This window comes from Anarrhichthys ocellatus, unplaced genomic scaffold (assembly GCF_004355925.1).
Source record: "Anarrhichthys ocellatus isolate YVR2014 unplaced genomic scaffold, GSC_Weel_1.0 scaffold6, whole genome shotgun sequence".
Classification (NCBI taxonomy): Eukaryota; Metazoa; Chordata; class Actinopteri; order Perciformes; family Anarhichadidae; genus Anarrhichthys; species Anarrhichthys ocellatus.
In genome coordinates, this window is record NW_022280036.1 from 4,852,937 (window position 1) to 4,869,493 (window position 16,557).

General features: G+C 40.7%; 1 protein-coding gene across 1 annotated transcript in view; it reads left to right on the forward strand.

Moving 5' to 3' along the window:
• The first annotated feature begins 1,523 nt into the window (after positions 1 to 1,523).
• Positions 1,524 to 16,557, forward strand: part of ush2a (Usher syndrome 2A (autosomal recessive, mild)) — a 120,259-nt gene continuing 105,225 nt past the window's right edge. The window contains exons 1-7 of the mRNA XM_031846206.1: positions 1,524 to 1,746; positions 4,507 to 4,570; positions 5,386 to 5,487; positions 5,659 to 5,848; positions 7,671 to 7,885; positions 11,241 to 11,462; positions 14,035 to 14,128. Coding sequence (XP_031702066.1) covers positions 1,524 to 1,746; positions 4,507 to 4,570; positions 5,386 to 5,487; positions 5,659 to 5,848; positions 7,671 to 7,885; positions 11,241 to 11,462; positions 14,035 to 14,128 — 1,110 coding nt within the window. The remainder of the gene's footprint in view (positions 1,747 to 4,506; positions 4,571 to 5,385; positions 5,488 to 5,658; positions 5,849 to 7,670; positions 7,886 to 11,240; positions 11,463 to 14,034; positions 14,129 to 16,557) is intronic.

Consider the following 16,557-nt stretch of genomic DNA (forward strand, 5'->3'; position numbering starts at 1 on the left):
GCGCGTGGCGGCTAAGGAGGATGAAGCGCTTCAGGGTTCATTTACATCAGGCCTGACAACTGCCTCACATCTCCCCAAGAGCCACACAGCTCCGGCTTAGAGATTCTAAAGAGGGCCCTTCTTCTAGCTCCCTCTCTTACACCCGCTCTCTGACTTTTCTTTTTCTCCCTCCTGTCTCTTTTTTCTCTTTCCTTTTTTCCACTCAAATTCTCTCCTGCGCTCTCTCTTCTGCTCTCATGCGCTTGCTAGTCTTCAATCAGCCATCATGAAAGTGTCTGTCTGGGCGTCTTAACTATCCTCTGAGAGGCAGACACTTGTCTGGGCCTGCCTTCATCCCCTAAAGGCGTTTTTTGACTTGGACTTATTTCCCTCCTCACACCTTTTCAACTTCCCTAAAGAGCTGACAACAAGTGAGAGCGACAGGGCAAGATAAACATGAGGGAAAGAGACAGCGAGGGAGATGAGCTGGGGAAGTCGTCGACTGAGAGGGAAGAGAAAGTAAAGATGGTTATGAAAAATATGGAGAGAGAGGGAGCAAATGAAAACGAGGTAAGGGAAGTCAAAAACTGAAGTAAAAAAAAGTGAAGGAATCAAATGACCTCGCGAGCAGGAGAAAGGACAAAGCAAGAAGGACCAGAGCAGAAGAGAGACGGGAAAGATGAAGAAGGAGAGGGGGACTAGGGAAGTAAGACAGGGAGAGTCACGTTTATCAGTGCTTCCACAGTGTGTTTCCCAAACGCAGGATTTAGAGATGGGGTAAAGGGAGAGAGTAGGACAGGGTATATGAAAGTTTTTTTTTTTAGGAGGGAGAGCCCCTCTTATGGAAGTATCTTTCTTTTCGCCTGGGTTTGATGTGAAAGGGAGCTGCTCCTGCTTTGACGATGTTGTCTGCCGTGCAGTTTTTAATATTCATGCAGCCGATCGGGAAAGGAGTGGAGGGGAGATTTTTGGTCAAACAGAAAGCTAATTTGCGGCTGAGGCAGTTTAGCCCGAGGCTCTTTCTGCTACTGGGGAAATGAGCTGGAAGATTAGCCGTATGTATAATTCACACACACATGGTCACACCCGCACATAGATATGCAGAAACACACCGATGGAGCGTGCATACACTTTTGTAGAAAGATGCACATATGCACACTTAGAGCAGCTGCCGCTCTCTCTGAGACGGTGTGTTTTACAGCAGTAACCTGCTGCTAGGCCTTTACTGCCTCACATATACATTGAGACGCTCAACGGTATCCAATGATGATTTATGTAAATGCTGATTTATTAATTGATCATCCCTGCACTTGAAAACCTGGTGTACAGTTTACATGGATGCTATTAGACAAAATCAACAACGTTTTTTGAACTTTTCTTGGACAAAAAAAAATGTGACTGCTCGGGCCTTCCTCATCCTAATCAAACGTTGGCGCTCCTCTGAAAAGAGAAGCAATGTGATGTGTTGGTTATTGTTATTTGATTAGTTGACATAGTGTAGCATTTACAATATGATGACATTTTTCGATTTGCTCCCACAGAAAATGAAGTCTGTTCCCTGCATTAAGCTGAAAATACACACAGTGAAGCTGGTCAGCACAAATGTAGGTCTCACTCTGACTGATTTTCAGGTCCACGACAGACGTGCGAGTCTATTCCTGGATGGGCTTGAGGAGGATGGGACACCATTTGGCACACAACCTCTGACCGCCGGGCTCCCTGATATCAGCGAGGATGGTGCAATGTGGGTGGGACTCAGCTCCAACGGTAAAGTTTCCTGTTTTTTTTTTTTCTTCACATGTGACAAGTTACATTGTTTGAGAGATGCAATAGATCAAGATGCTCGATACCTCAACGGCACTGCATTAAAATATCTCCCAAACGTAGCAGAATTATAAACCAATTATAAAAGAATGTAGTGATATATTCACTTAAAATGCAGCAGAAAACTCAAATAGCAGGGGAGGACATTTGTTTTCATACAACCCTCCTCCTTAAAAGGGACTTTAGTCTCTTTTTTTCCCTCCTTGTGGAGAAAAATTACCTCTTAGTTTATCTTCTCTGTATATCTAAATATGGTGTCAATGACTACTTCACCTTTATCCTCCTCCCAGCCTTTATCCCCCTTCAACTACACATCTGTGATTGATTGGTGGTGCCTGGGAGCCGTCTCACAGTCAATAGGGGAGAAATTGAGAGAAAAATGATATCCGTTCATCTCCAGAGTGATAAACGAGTGTTTTTCTTCTCGTTTATCAGGCATTGATCCCTAGTTCACGGCAGGTAGCATCTGATCATCTGAAGATCACATCAGTGGTTGTGATCAATGCAAGTGATTGGCTTGAGGGAGAGAGAGAGAGTGTGTGTGTGTGTGTGTGTGTGTGTGTGTGTGTGTGTGTGTGTGTGTTTTGAACCTGGGGCCTGTGTCTGGAATTCTGATCAGTGGATTGATTATGCGAATGCTGATCAGATGTATTGATTAACAACAATGTCTGTGATTTGAGGGGACCCTGCTTACTGAAACCTGTGTTTCTGATAAGTGCAGCGAGAAGTTGTCAAGAGCAGAGCAGAGCTTTAAATGTCAACAGATAACATGATCGGTTTTAACAATGGTAGTAATAACCGATCATTAGGAACTTCGAAGAGAGAGTTTTTGATTATTTGTGGTCTGTATTTTTTCGGCAATAGCCATTCTATGTTTTCCATCCTGTAATTAGCTGTTGCTCATGCCATGATGGACACCACACCAGTGAAGGCCAGAGAGAAAAGAAACAACACAAAAGGCTCCCACAACTCCTAGTAGCCTGTATTAACTGTCATCAGTTCGAACAACACAAAAACACAGAGGGGGAAACTGAGAGCGACGGATGACAGAAACTGAAACATAGAGAGAGAAGACAGAGACCTGCACTGAGAAGAGAGAATTAAAGCTTATACCTTGCATCATCCCAGTAACAATAGGGAGAGTGCTTTTCAGAGGAAGGCATAATCCCATTTCCACACGCTAAAGAAATCCTGAGCCAAAGCCTAAGGCTGCACAACCACACACTGTTCGAACACACTTACATCCCATAACACACTCTCTCTGTTTTACACACTCATACATCCCTCCAACACACACACACACACACACGCTCACACACACACACACACGCACACACACACACACACACACACACACACACACACACACACACACACTCACACTGTAGTTGGGCCAAACATGGCAAAGCCTCTCTCAAATGCAAATACACACACTCATGCAAACACAATCATCCACTTCCTTTCTCTAAAGTGAGGATGCTTTTTTGGAAAACACACAGTAAAGCCTCCAACACACACACACACACACACACACACCTTCATATAAAAAGCTAGACATGGCAGGGGTTCTGTCGATGCTAAGAGACGTTATCCGTCTTCTAAGAGTTGTTGTCAAACTAGATGGAAGTTTGTTGGACACTAAAAGACTCCGGCTCTCTTTGGGCCAGAATCCACATCTTATGTTCTGTCCAACATTGTCACGTATGTATGGTTATGTGTGGAGATGAGTTGGGGGCTTGCCTGTGTTCATTTAGGCGTTTGATGGTGTTTCTTGTGTGCAGCCCAGTATCCACATGTGTGTCTGGATTTTGTACCCATATGTTTGAGAAATTCCAGTTTGTGTTTGCTTGAGACTTTGGTATCTTGGCATATGGTATGTATGTTTCATCTCTTGTCCAACATATTTGCATTTACCTTTTTGCAGATCCTTTCTTCTCAACATCAGCCGGGCAGCTTCTCTGGGGTTCTCGCCTTCTGTTTTCCTGCTAAATTATATGTTGTCATTTAATAAACCATCTTATACTTTTATTATCGTTGAAAAAGAACAATTTTGATTCTTCAAGAAAAATGCCCCAAATTAGCTTGTTCCAGTCTCTCATATATGGACATTTTCATAATTTCCCGAATACTTGTTTCCTACTTTGAAGACATCATTCTGGGCTCTGTGTGATGGGCATTTCTTATAGACCACACAATATATCAGTGAATCAACAGTGTATTTGGCAGATTATCCAACAATGAAAATAATAGTTATTTGGATTTAAATCCACCTGAATGTATCGACATAAAATGTCCAGAACAGACATAGGTTTTGAATAAAGGACCATCTACAGAAAAGACACAGTTAAAAGAAGGAGCGAGGAAACACACTTTGGGTTCATCTTTCTTTATCTTTCTGTCTAACTTTGTTATCCCTAGAGCCTAGACAGACCTGGTTTGGCCCCGGCCTCAAACCAAGCTAATGAATTTGTCCTTCTAAGCCCTTCTGCTCTCTAGTGGAAGCAAATGTAGACTGTGGCCGATCCTGTTTGTATCATGAACTTGCCCCATTATAAGCAGCTGTGGGCAGCCGCACTCAGCTGCTATCAAGAAACTGATAAGATAATCTACTAAACACTGTGAAATCCTCTCACTCACTGCCTTCAGTACAAACCCATTAACACCCTCTTTATGTTCTTTTCTCCTCTCTCTTCATCTCTACAGGGTCTAATCAGTTCATTGGACGGATGCAGGACTTTAGATTTTATCCTGCCACTCTGACCAACAGGTGAGTTGGATAGGGTAAGTCGGCCGGACTGGGAATGAGCAGCTATGGGGAGAGAGAGGGAAAGGAATCAAAAGAGGGCCAAAGAATAGTATAATGAAAGGTTAGAAGATAAGGAAGGTAACCATGATTGACAAAGGAAAAGGAGGGAAAATGGTAGCTATGGACAGATTAAATAAAGGGCAGAAGGGATAGAAATGAGGAGAAATAGACAGAGGTACTGTATAGATTAAAGCCGCACGGAAAGGGGAGCTGTATGGAGCGATAAAGGGAAAGATGGTAAGAGGAAGGAAGTGGAAGGCTAATCGTTGCATCTTAAGATCCATACTGCTTCCAGAGGATTTTCCTGAGAATTCAATACAAGGCAATTAGTGTTATGCTTACTGGTGATGTACTGCACACAGTAAGGACTTGGAGCTTACAAGTTTCTCTCATCAAGATTGGGTTAGGACAAAATGAAAGATTGAGTTTCCTTTGATTTTCCAGTTTGCACTAAATGTTTAGTCAAAGGCCTGTCAACAGGTCTTGAGATTGTATCTCAAAATGTTAGAAGTTATAAAAAAAGCCATGTTTGGTCGCTGTCATTGTTGTTCATCCTCTTGATCACTGCACAGTTGAAATTGTATTAAGAATCCATACCCCATATTTTGGGAATCCTTGTGTTTTTTTCTTTTTCTTTTGATGCTTTAAATGTTTTTAATTTATTAGATGTTTGGTGCCTGGTGCCTTCCTCGTCCCAGTTTACTACGCATATGATTATATTTTGCTTCAGTGTTGTATTATAGTTCGATATAATCTGCTGTTTCTTGTTTTAACAGGGAAATAGTGGAGGTGTACTCGGGGGCTCTGCCTGATCTCCATGCCCAGTCAGAGTGTCGCTGTCCTCCCAGTCACCCCAAAGTACACCCTTTAGTTGAGAGGTAAGGTATCATAACTTCTAACGTATATATATATAAAAGTGAACTATATATTTAAACATTTCCATAGTGTACATTCTTTTGTATGTTGATGAGTCTGCCCTATGTTATTTCTTAATGTCTCTCTTAACACTTAACACTAACATACAGTTGAGATACTTTCTCCATTAACAGATACTGCATTCCCAATGGTGTTGAGGACACCACCAATGATAGAGTCTTAAGACTCAACCTTAATGCCCATCCACTAAGTTACATCAATGATCAGGACATGGGCACCACATGGCTTTCTAAGATCATGACCACACAGGAACTGGATGAAGGAGTCACTATTACCGTGGATTTGGCGAATGGACAATATCAGGTAACACATCCACACACACACACGCAACCAAACACAAACACACATTCTTGTTTTTCAACGATACTGACGGACTGATGGATAGATGGGCAATGTAAGCGACAAATACAAAAAAATAACTGGTCTATCTAAGTTCAGTTAATATCTACACATACATACACACAGTACATATCTACCGGACAGAAGAAAATTCATTTTATATGATATATATGAAACAGATTTATTCATTAAGGTTGGTCCATGCAATATTTACACTCAATATTCAATTGGGAATGAATGCACAGTGTTGTAAACTTCTTGCCTTTATTTGGTCATCCGATGATAAATTAATGCACCAACATATGCAATCATGTTAAAGTACAGTATGTGTGAGGTGTTAATTAGCAGAATGTATGATTTAGAGGGCTAGAAGTTGCAATCAATATCTACAATTAATTTCATCCTTTTTATGTCACAAGATCCACGAGAAATCGTGGTCCAGGTTTTGGGCCAATGTCGTATCACATGTTTTGACCCAGTCGCATCAGCAGAAATGTGGGTTATTCTAGGTCATTGTATCTAAATAGTGTATCAGCTCGCTACCTGCTCATTCATTGTTCATTACTTTGGGTTAGACAGTCAACTGAAGTCCTTTTGTTGTGGAGTGTACAGTTGGAACGCTGTACAGCATCTATCTGCTTGCATGTGCAGTGAACAGTGGTTTCATCCTCTTTCTAAGCACTGCAGTGTGACAGACAGGAGGGCAGAGGGAGTGAGAGATATTGCTGGATTTGGCCGTTGTCGACACTGGGCCAAAATACTCGTCCCTCTTTTCTCTGAAGTGTGTATGTGAGTGTGGGCAGGATTTTGGGAGCTATCAGGACGTGGTAGCTCAACTCAAGTCCCCAGATAAAAGACACTTTCTGAAGTCCTGGTTGTGTGTGTGTGTGTGTGTGTGCGGGGGGGGGGGTTCGCGCTGCGCAGTGGTTGTGGCTTAATGCGCTCCCTGCTGTGTAACCCAGTGTCCCAGCCCACACTGTAGTGGGGCAGATAACACTTAACACACATACCCACACAGACACGCGCAGGGTTTATGTGTTGTAGGAAACTACTTGTGTGTCTGTGTTTGTGTAAATATGTGTCTCTTCGTTGTGTGAGGGCTGTCTGTTTTCAATTAAAACCCTTAATTATAATTTTAGGTCGTCCATACACAAACACAATAAATGACTTATGAGCAAAATTACGTTTTTACCATTTGTAAGACTGCACAAGTCCTGCTTTCAAAATGTGATTCATATCAACAGTCAGTAACTGACCAATATGTTTTAGTGTTTTGTCCATATCGTTACAAATTAGCAACATGTCTTTATATAATGTGATGCGAAACACATTTCTTACTATGACCTTGAAAATGACAATAGAGATGAATAAATATGTCTGACACAGTATCAACAAAAACTGTACTCCATCATGGAAAGCTGTATCACATGCCTGTTATGGGTTGCAGTGCATTGTACAGGTGTATTTGTACTTGTATTTCTTCTTGTTCTTCTTGTTCTTCTTTGGGGGCGACCGTGGCTTACTGGGTAGAGAGGGTTGTCCGCCAACCGAAACGTCACCGGTTCGATCCTCGTCTGCACCGTGTCCTGTGTCGAAGTGTCCCTGAGCAAGACAGTGCACCCCTAACTGCTCCCCGGGCGCCTGTCATTGGCAGCCCACTGCTCCCTATATATACAGGGATGGGTCAAATGCAGAGAATAATTTCCCCACTGTGGGACTAATAAAGGAATGTTTCTTCTTCTTCTTCTTCTATTGCAAATCTAACATATACCCCCCTCTCCTCCAGATATTCTATGTTATACTACAGTTTGGTGCGCTCTTGCCTGAGTCAGTGCTGATCCAAAGACGAACGCTTGACGTCACAGAGCTTGAGAGTGGCACCTCTACTCAACAGCCCTGGTTGGACTGGCAATATATGGCCACAAACTGCAGTGTGTTTGAAATGCAAAACAACGGGCCTTTACTGAGACCAGACTCCGTCAACTGTCTGCAGCTGCCCAGGTAAGGTACCATGTGTGAATGGCTGAGCGCGGTGGAAAATAGCCAGTATTATTGGCCTTACTGTTAAAAGAAAAACAAATATTGTATACTGTCGATATTTTTTAGTTTACAGTTTACACAATCTGAGAAAATAATTTAAAAAGCCCAAAATGCTTTTCTTATCTACTGATATGCTAACACACTCATACGAACACTCATATGAACACACTAAGATGATTATATGTGTATTCCAAAAAAAAGAAGACACAAAATTTTACACTTTAGCCCTCTGAACCCGAAATCTGCCGACGGGATGGAAAAGCATCTTCTTTAAATAATCGCCCAAACTACACCGCTTGTCATAGCCAGAAGGTGTGAAAACTGTCATAATCGTCAGATTTTAATCTTCCGAAGGTCCTTGAACACATCATATGCGAGGAACGCTACCAAAAGCAACCAAAACTAAGCTTAAAATGATATTTAATCAAAGATATTTTATTCTACATGACTCATTTTAAATATCGCCCCGAACAAACCGTTTGAAGTAACCAGATACCGTAAAAAGCATTTAATTCTGCGCTCCTAATCGCAACTAGGAAGCCATGATTGATTGGCTGAGACCAACAGTCCCGTGACAAATATTCCATGAAACTTCGTCTGTACTGCAGGAGAGGCTGTAAGTAGAGATTTAAAAATGTAAAGAGTTCGATGTACATAGCACATATAGCCAACATTGGTAACACTTGTGGGCACTTGGAACAATGTTGGATATATAGATTAAGTTGCGTTTTTTTCTTTTTTATGACATTGTAAATGTGTTATACTGCACAAAATACATTTTTGGGTTCTCTCTACTTGTAGCTATGGTTGTGCTGTTTCCATAGATGAGCATGACTTGTAGTGAAAATCAAGGCCAGAGAGAGAAAACTATTACCTGGAGAGAAAAACGCCCCGAAACTGCTCGGGGTTGTACAAGGTGAAGGATCCTTTGTACTCGCTTTGAAAACCCTCCAAATTGAAGATAACACATATATTTGCTCTGAGCGTAAAATAGGTTGATGAAAACTTTTCATGAACCTTTCTGACTGGACATCAACTGGACAATAGCACATCCAGTGGTTATCAGGTAGGGCAAACATTTATTTAGTCCAGTGACTGTCATCAGTCAGATGAAGGTAAAGACTCTCTGGCCGAATTGATCATCCCATTTGAAACTCTCTTGGATCATCTCAATAAAAATAAACTGAAAATAAACTCTTCAAACAGTCTGTTATTCTTTTTTGGGTATTCTCCCCATAGCAGAGCCACATGTTCTTGCTGCATGCTGTTGGGTGGTCATGGCCTCTTTAAGGCAGAGGAGATTACACAGAAATTACTGGCAAGACTAAATAAAGAAGTATATGAACACACACAAACACATTTAAGCACACATTTATGCACACACACACACACACACACACACACACACACACACACACACACACGTGTGTGTGTGTGTGTTGGTGCATGTACTAACATGCACAAAAGTCAAAATAGATCAATGGAAATCACACACAAAACACGCATGTACAGTTAACACACACACACGCTCTGGCAGGCTCACAGTGACTAGGTTTATAAAGCTACCCACCTACAGCGCTGTATGGGCACAAGACCGCTAACAGGCTTTCATTGGCACTTGATGGAGAACTGGCCTCGGAACATAGTCTCCACATACACACAATCTCACATGCTAAATCTTGGCATAGCTGCTTGTATCAAGGCCTTGTTGGCACTAGATGGAACAGGTATGAGTAGATCACAGATTATGAAGTCATTGCTTATTTTTCACTTGACTGACAAGTGATTGCGCATACTGTGTTAGTTAAATTGGCATGAGAGCAATTGAGCCTCACATTGGCAACATGATAACACACTCTGTGACGTTAGTGGTTGGTAATTTTATCAAAAAGAGCTCTGTCTTTGATCTTGATTTATGTTTTTTTTTCTCGCTAGTTTTATTTAATTACGCAAGAGACATTGCCTCCTCTGAGGCCGCTCGAGTGTCTGGCAAGATAAATTTAGTCACGCCTCAGTCATTTTAGGTGTTTTCATATACCAGTCAATTACAGTACTGCTCCAGGAGAGCTGTTAGTGATCCATTTGCTTCTTGTCTACATGTACAGATAATCAGGTAAACTGGTATTTTTTTGTGAAATAAACTGCATTGCCCAAAGCTAAAAAAAAAAAAAGGCAAGTGAAAGCTGGAACCAAGGGAATTTACAATACAAGCTGATCAATGGCTAACATTAAAGTTGTTCTCATTTCTGTGGTGGAGTCTCGTTTTTCTTTAGCTATAGTCCTCACAATAAAACAAGTATGTGTGGTGTGCAGTGGTATAGTGATCTCTATAAACAGATTCTGCATTCACACATAGAATCTGTAGGAAACTGGACAAGGATTTTTCATCTGAAGTGTTTTCCGATAATCAAGCTTTTACTGGTTTAAAATTTGCTTGTAAACGGGCTACTTGGGGACAAAATGCGATCGTACACGTCTTCTCTTAACTCCAACTGCAGTAAATATGTAAACAATAAGCAATGCATGGACAAGGAAGCCTTGGCCTGGATGTATGCTGGTTTTACCAGAACCCCAATAGAACCGTCAGACAATGGGTTCTGAGATTGGTGGTGAAGTAAATTCAACACTTACACCTGTGAAATTGCTGTTAATTCACAATTCATTTGAGAAAAACAGCTGAATTCAACAAAATGTCTGCAATAGAGCCATTGTACCTTTTGTGGACAAAATTTGTCTTGTTTACGTGATTTTGTTTGGCGTTCAGTGAGTGCAACGCTTTAAACTGCATGGTTTCTCCAGGAAACTGGTTAGCAAAGGTGGTAAGCTGCCATGAGGTGTGTGCAAAGCAAGTTTTATCCCCTTATCAATATGTAAACACTTCAAACAGACACAAAGGATGCAGCGTCAACAGCCTTACATTATGTATAAAACAATACATGTGATATTGTGTACTCTGGGATTATTGTATGCCTAAAGTCAGTCCAACAAACACAGATACATACATATACAAGAGAAGTAGCCTGGATAAGTCTTAGAGCATTGCCTGAAGTCAAAGTAAAGGAGAGATAGGAAGATGGGTAGAGGTCAAAGCATAATAATAGTTGTTTTTGTCTTTGCCATAGCACTTGTTTGCTGTATTCTTTTCAGTACACTATTTACTAGCTGATACTGGACTTTTTTTTTTTTTTTTTACATATAACGTAAATGACTTGATTCTGATCCACTGATTGTTTTCTGTTTTTAGAATAGTTGTGACCTAGGCACAAACCTAGACTAAATGAATGTTTAATGTGTGTTTATGTTTCTTTTGTCCCAGCGATGTTCCCTTCTCAGGCGGTAACATCATATTCAGCCTGCTGACCCCCGAGCCAAACCTCAGGCCAGGCTATAATGACTTCTACAACACTCCTGCCCTGCAGAAGATGGTACATGCCACCCAGGTCAGGATACACCTGAGTGGACAGTCCCACACCGCAGCAACCGGGGTGAACCAGCGACACAGATACTATGCCATCAATGAGGTCACCGTCAGTGGCAGGTGAGGAGTTGCACATATTTATCTCGAGATCCCTCTATGAGGATCTCACCCGTTTCTGAAAGTTGTTAATGGTGTTTGAATTGCAGCCATAGTAAATTATATAATTGAATTGATGAACCTGTGGTGTGTTTTTGAAGAACTTGAATCGCACACAAAGAAGTAGAAATTTGAAATCTCATGCTTCAAATTTAGCTAAATATATCTTTAATATCTTAAAATGTTTCAAAACTGATATTCTGGCTTAACAATGACATATTTCTTTAAGTGTTTACAATAATTCTCATTAATGTAGAAGAACCACCCTATGAAGCAGGATTCCGGTTTTGTTAGTTAATATTCACTCCTGGGACGGATCAGAAGTTCGATTCCCGTCTGGCCCGATCGTTTGCTGCATGTCATTGCTCTGCTCTCTTTACCCATATTCCTGTCTCTCTCCACTGTCGCTGTCACATACAGGCATAAAATAATCTCTAACAGTCCCTCCTGTCACTTGTCAACGGTTTATTTCAATGGCTTAATCGGTTGAAACACTTGAAGATCTTTTCAGTATTGATTTCTTAAAAATGTCTGAGCACAGTTCGACATCTCGAAAGATATTTCAGACTGTTAAGTCTCAGCAGAGCTTTCGGAGAGTAATTGTGAACACATCTCTTCATTAGACTGACAGAGTGACTGTTTTTTATGACTGTGGTAATTACAGGATTATGCAGGAGGCAATCATCTCTAACTCTTTCTCTCCCTCCCCCTCCCTCTAAGCTGTTTTAATTAGTAGCTTGTTACAGTGAAGTAGGAGAAACAGAGATTTAGAGCTGTGTATCCGTCCTCCCTCCCCGTCTCCCCCCTCTCGCTTTCATTCTTCTTCCATCTCTCTATCTCTTCTCTTTTCATTTTTAATGCATGTAAACAATTGTGTTGGCAAGAGAGAGAGCACACTCATAACCTGAGTGTGTGTGTCTTTGTCTGCTCTCATGAGCATCGTTTGTCCTACATGTTAGAACAAAGTCCCTCTCATATTAAATTGCTGCATGATATTGTGGTGCAGAAATGTCATTAAAAATATTCTTTTTCAGAACTCTCTAACCATTAAGTTTAACTATTACGTTTTTTTTGTGATTCCTGTTATTTTCTTATAGATAAACGCATAACTTAAACAAAACTGTTTAAAAATCATTACTTAACCTAACTTTTTTTTACAACAATACATACATTATATCTACAGTATATTAGGGAATTAGTCTTCATATGTGCAATGTGAGTACATTGTAGTCATAATGATGTTGATAATATTAAAATATTAGTGTGGCATATCCAGGCTAGAAGGCTGTTGTTTTATATACAGTGTATTTACCAACAGGCTCTATTTATTATTTACAAGACATCATGTGAAATACATTTAGATATTTTAACACAATTATATAATCAAAATATTCATAATAGGGTATGACATAGCATTTCAGAAGGGAGAAAAGGGTGAAAATGCTACTGGTGCGCTGCTAAGAGTTAACGCCTCAGCTGGCCATGAAGGACTTCTCTGCAACCACATATGAGAACTACTGCACAAAAGACTTTGTCTTATGCTTCAGATTTTATTCAATCTAGCCAATTTGTAACAGAAAGTGGTATGACGAGAACAAGAGGTGTAAGGATATACAGTGGGAAGAATGAAAGGAAGAAAAGCAACTGAATATCTGAATGAATAATTAAGTGTGTGTGTGTGTGTCTGTGTCTGTCTGTCCTGTCCAACAGTGGACCTTTGCAGTGTTGCACATTCACCATCAGTGGCGAGCCAACAGGGGAGTTTTTGGAGGCCCACTATTGATCATGATTTAAATCATGCTTTTTTCACACTCCTCCACAGTGTGAATGGCTTACAGGCCCAGCCAGCCTTTCACACTATACGGGGGCTTTTTAGAGGTGCAGTGAAAACACAATAATTCTTATTTTCAGGTGATTTAACACTAAATATATAAAAGTTAGTAATATTATATTCCATTTCTGCCAATAGACAGCCCTAAAAGCTACACACTGTTCCTTTAACATGCTACATACTGAGGACACCAGTCTTATTATTTAGTAGCCTTTTACAAAAAAAATATAAAGGCTCAACTTTAGTGGCACAGACACTTATCTAGTTTCAAGCTTCACACAGTATTGAAATGAAGGGCTACGAAGAAGGAAATACAATTTTTAAATGTGAAAAAAAGATCATAAAGTCAGAAATAAAAAGGTCAGCGGTAAGATCATTTCTTTTCGTTTGAATTAATCATTATAGTCCACTGTTGTTAATGTAGGAGAGTGTGTGTGTGTGAGAGAGAGAGAGAGACAGGGCTACCTGTTATGTTGCTCTGATAATTCTCAGGATGGCATTTATAAATGTTGAATGGGAACTTCTTAATGGCACTGCAGCAGTTCCATGGAGGAGGTGGCAACCGAAACTTGGATGTGTTTGTTGCTACTTTAGTTTTTTCATTTTCATTGTGATCAGAATTTTGTTTTTTATCAAATTTGTAAAATGCAGTTTTGGGGACCTCTCAGTATCATCTTTCTCTCCTTGTCTCTGTCATCTGGCCAGATGTGAGTGTCACGGCCATGCAGACCACTGTGACACCAGCGTGACGCCCTACCGCTGTCTGTGTCTGCCTGAGAGCCACACGGAGGGAAACCTTGTGAGTACACACAAAGGCTTGTAAACTATTTGTAATATGTACTGTACCTCATTTGTAAGTGTGGTGTTGTATACAGTGGTTGATGTTAAAACACACAAGTTCCACCTTTTTAAACATAAATGTATTACACTGCTTTGCTTTCTCTGGGTATTTTTATTCCCAATTATCAATATTAGTATTAGATCCAGATATTCAGTCTTTTCATTTCATTTTCAAGCACATGAACACTCATAGACACAAACACTGAGCACAGAGGAGCCCTCTGGGGAGAAACTCCTCATGGTCTTAATTAAGCAGTTTCCTTGTTGACGCCATAAAAGGAACACAAACCACATTTATTAGAACTCCTTCCTTGTAAAATGTTATTTTCCTTCGTTTTATTTTAGTTTCTAATTTGCTGAGAAATTGATTAAGTGCCATTATTAACTGGCATGCTTTCGGACACATGCTGTTGACCTGCAGTGCCAGGCGGTTCTGCTTTGAACCTGACATTTTGGACGGCTATCAGTGCGGTCAGACTGCTAAATCAGGCAATACACTTTATGCTGTTAGCGTTGTAAATAACTGACAGCTTACATCAGCCTTGTTGGCACAGGACTGCTGTAAGGGTTGTGTGATTTATGATAACTGAATATGTGGTGTCTCAGACATTTTCAATTAGATTTACAAATTCTCTATTCTAAAACTCTAATGTAGTCTAATAGTCTTCACTTGCTTTTGCATTGACTTGCTTTGTGGCGAAGAAAAGATTCAGTTAAACCTAGAAAGACTGTAACTGAGCTGTCTGAATGCTGATTAAGAAATTTAAATGTTTGTTTTTGTGTTCACAAAATGATATAGTTGGAGAGACAAAGGCCTTGGATTGAAGTCTGTGTAAATTAATGTAATCCTGCGTAAACCAGCTGTTAGTGCATAATTGTTTACACTTGGGCTAAGATATCATGATTGGGTTAATTATTTGGAATTTAAAAGCATCTTTCACACTAGATTGTGTTTGTTTCTGGTCACAGTTACCTCTTGAATATTGTGGCATCACGAGTTAAACCAAAAGTACTCACACAAAGTGAGTATTCACACACCGGTGTGCTGCAGGATGTTGGCTTATAATTTGATTTCAGCCTAGTTTGATGTTAACCATCACCTCAGGCCTTCGCTTGCAACAAAGCTAATGCAACTTGCCAGGTAATAGTAGGCATCACCCCAAAGAAACCTCTAGTCGCTCAGCAGTGAAAAGTTCAGTGTGACTGCTCCACCTCACCGTAGCACAGGACAGCCTGCATTATTCACTACCTATGTATCATTCATACACCCGCGTCTCTCTATTAGTGTGTGTGTGTGTGTGTGTGTGTGTGTGTGTGTGTGTGTGCACGCGCCCATGCGTACGTGCGTGAGTATGTTTCAGACAGAGGCGACAGGACATCGGTCTGTCAACCAGCAGCTGTTCAATTGCTTGTCTTGCGTACTCTCAAACTCAAATGGCAAACACCCTCCTACACACACCCTTCATTTAATAGTTTTTGTCTTATATGAACTCCAGACTAAAATAAAAGTTGTCATAGAAGGCGCTCCTCCCCCCCCCACACACACACAGACACACACAGAGACACAAAATAATTAAACATTGTCAGGTTCATGCTATCTTGCAGACAAAAATATATATATATTCCTGCGCCTCTCTCTGTCTCTTTCTCAGCCTCTATTTCTCTTTTTATTCACCACTTTCCTCTCTCTAGGTCCCTGTCTCACCTCCATCCACTTTTGTTTGTCGATCTCTCTCTCTCTCTCTCTCTCTCTCTCTCTCTCTCTCTTTCTCTCTCTCATACTCTCTCTTTCTCTCTCTCTCTCTCATACTCTGTCTTTCTCTCTTGGGTCTCAGTTTAAATAATGTCTCAAATCGACTACAACAATGACATTCCCTCAGCATGCATCTCTAATCAGCTCTCTTTCTCTCTCTGTTTGTCTTTCTCTTCATTTCACTCAGCCGTTCTCTGCTCCCCCTCACTCTGTTTTGCCTCGCTATTTAAGTATTTCATTCATTCCTGTTTGACTCTGTTTTTCATGCTCCATCCCTCTCTTTCCTCCATTTTCCTTACTGTCTCATGTCTTCCCGTCCTCCAAATCTGTTTCTTTTCTTCTCACACTCGTACGTACAGCAGTTCTTTTGTGTTAGAGAGATGCACTGGAAATAACCAATATAGATATATTTGTGTGTGTGCTTGTGTGTATGTTTTATGTATATTAATCTCTACTTGAGCTACGCTTCTGTGAAAGACTAATGTGTAAAAGTGTGTGTGCCATACGTGTATGTGTCTATCCTTTTGCGTGATCATTTGTGTGTGTGTGTGTGTGTGTGTGCGTGTGTGTGCGTGTGCGTGTGCGTGCGTGTGTGTGTGTGTGTGTGTGTGTGTGTGTGTGTGTGTGTGTGTGTG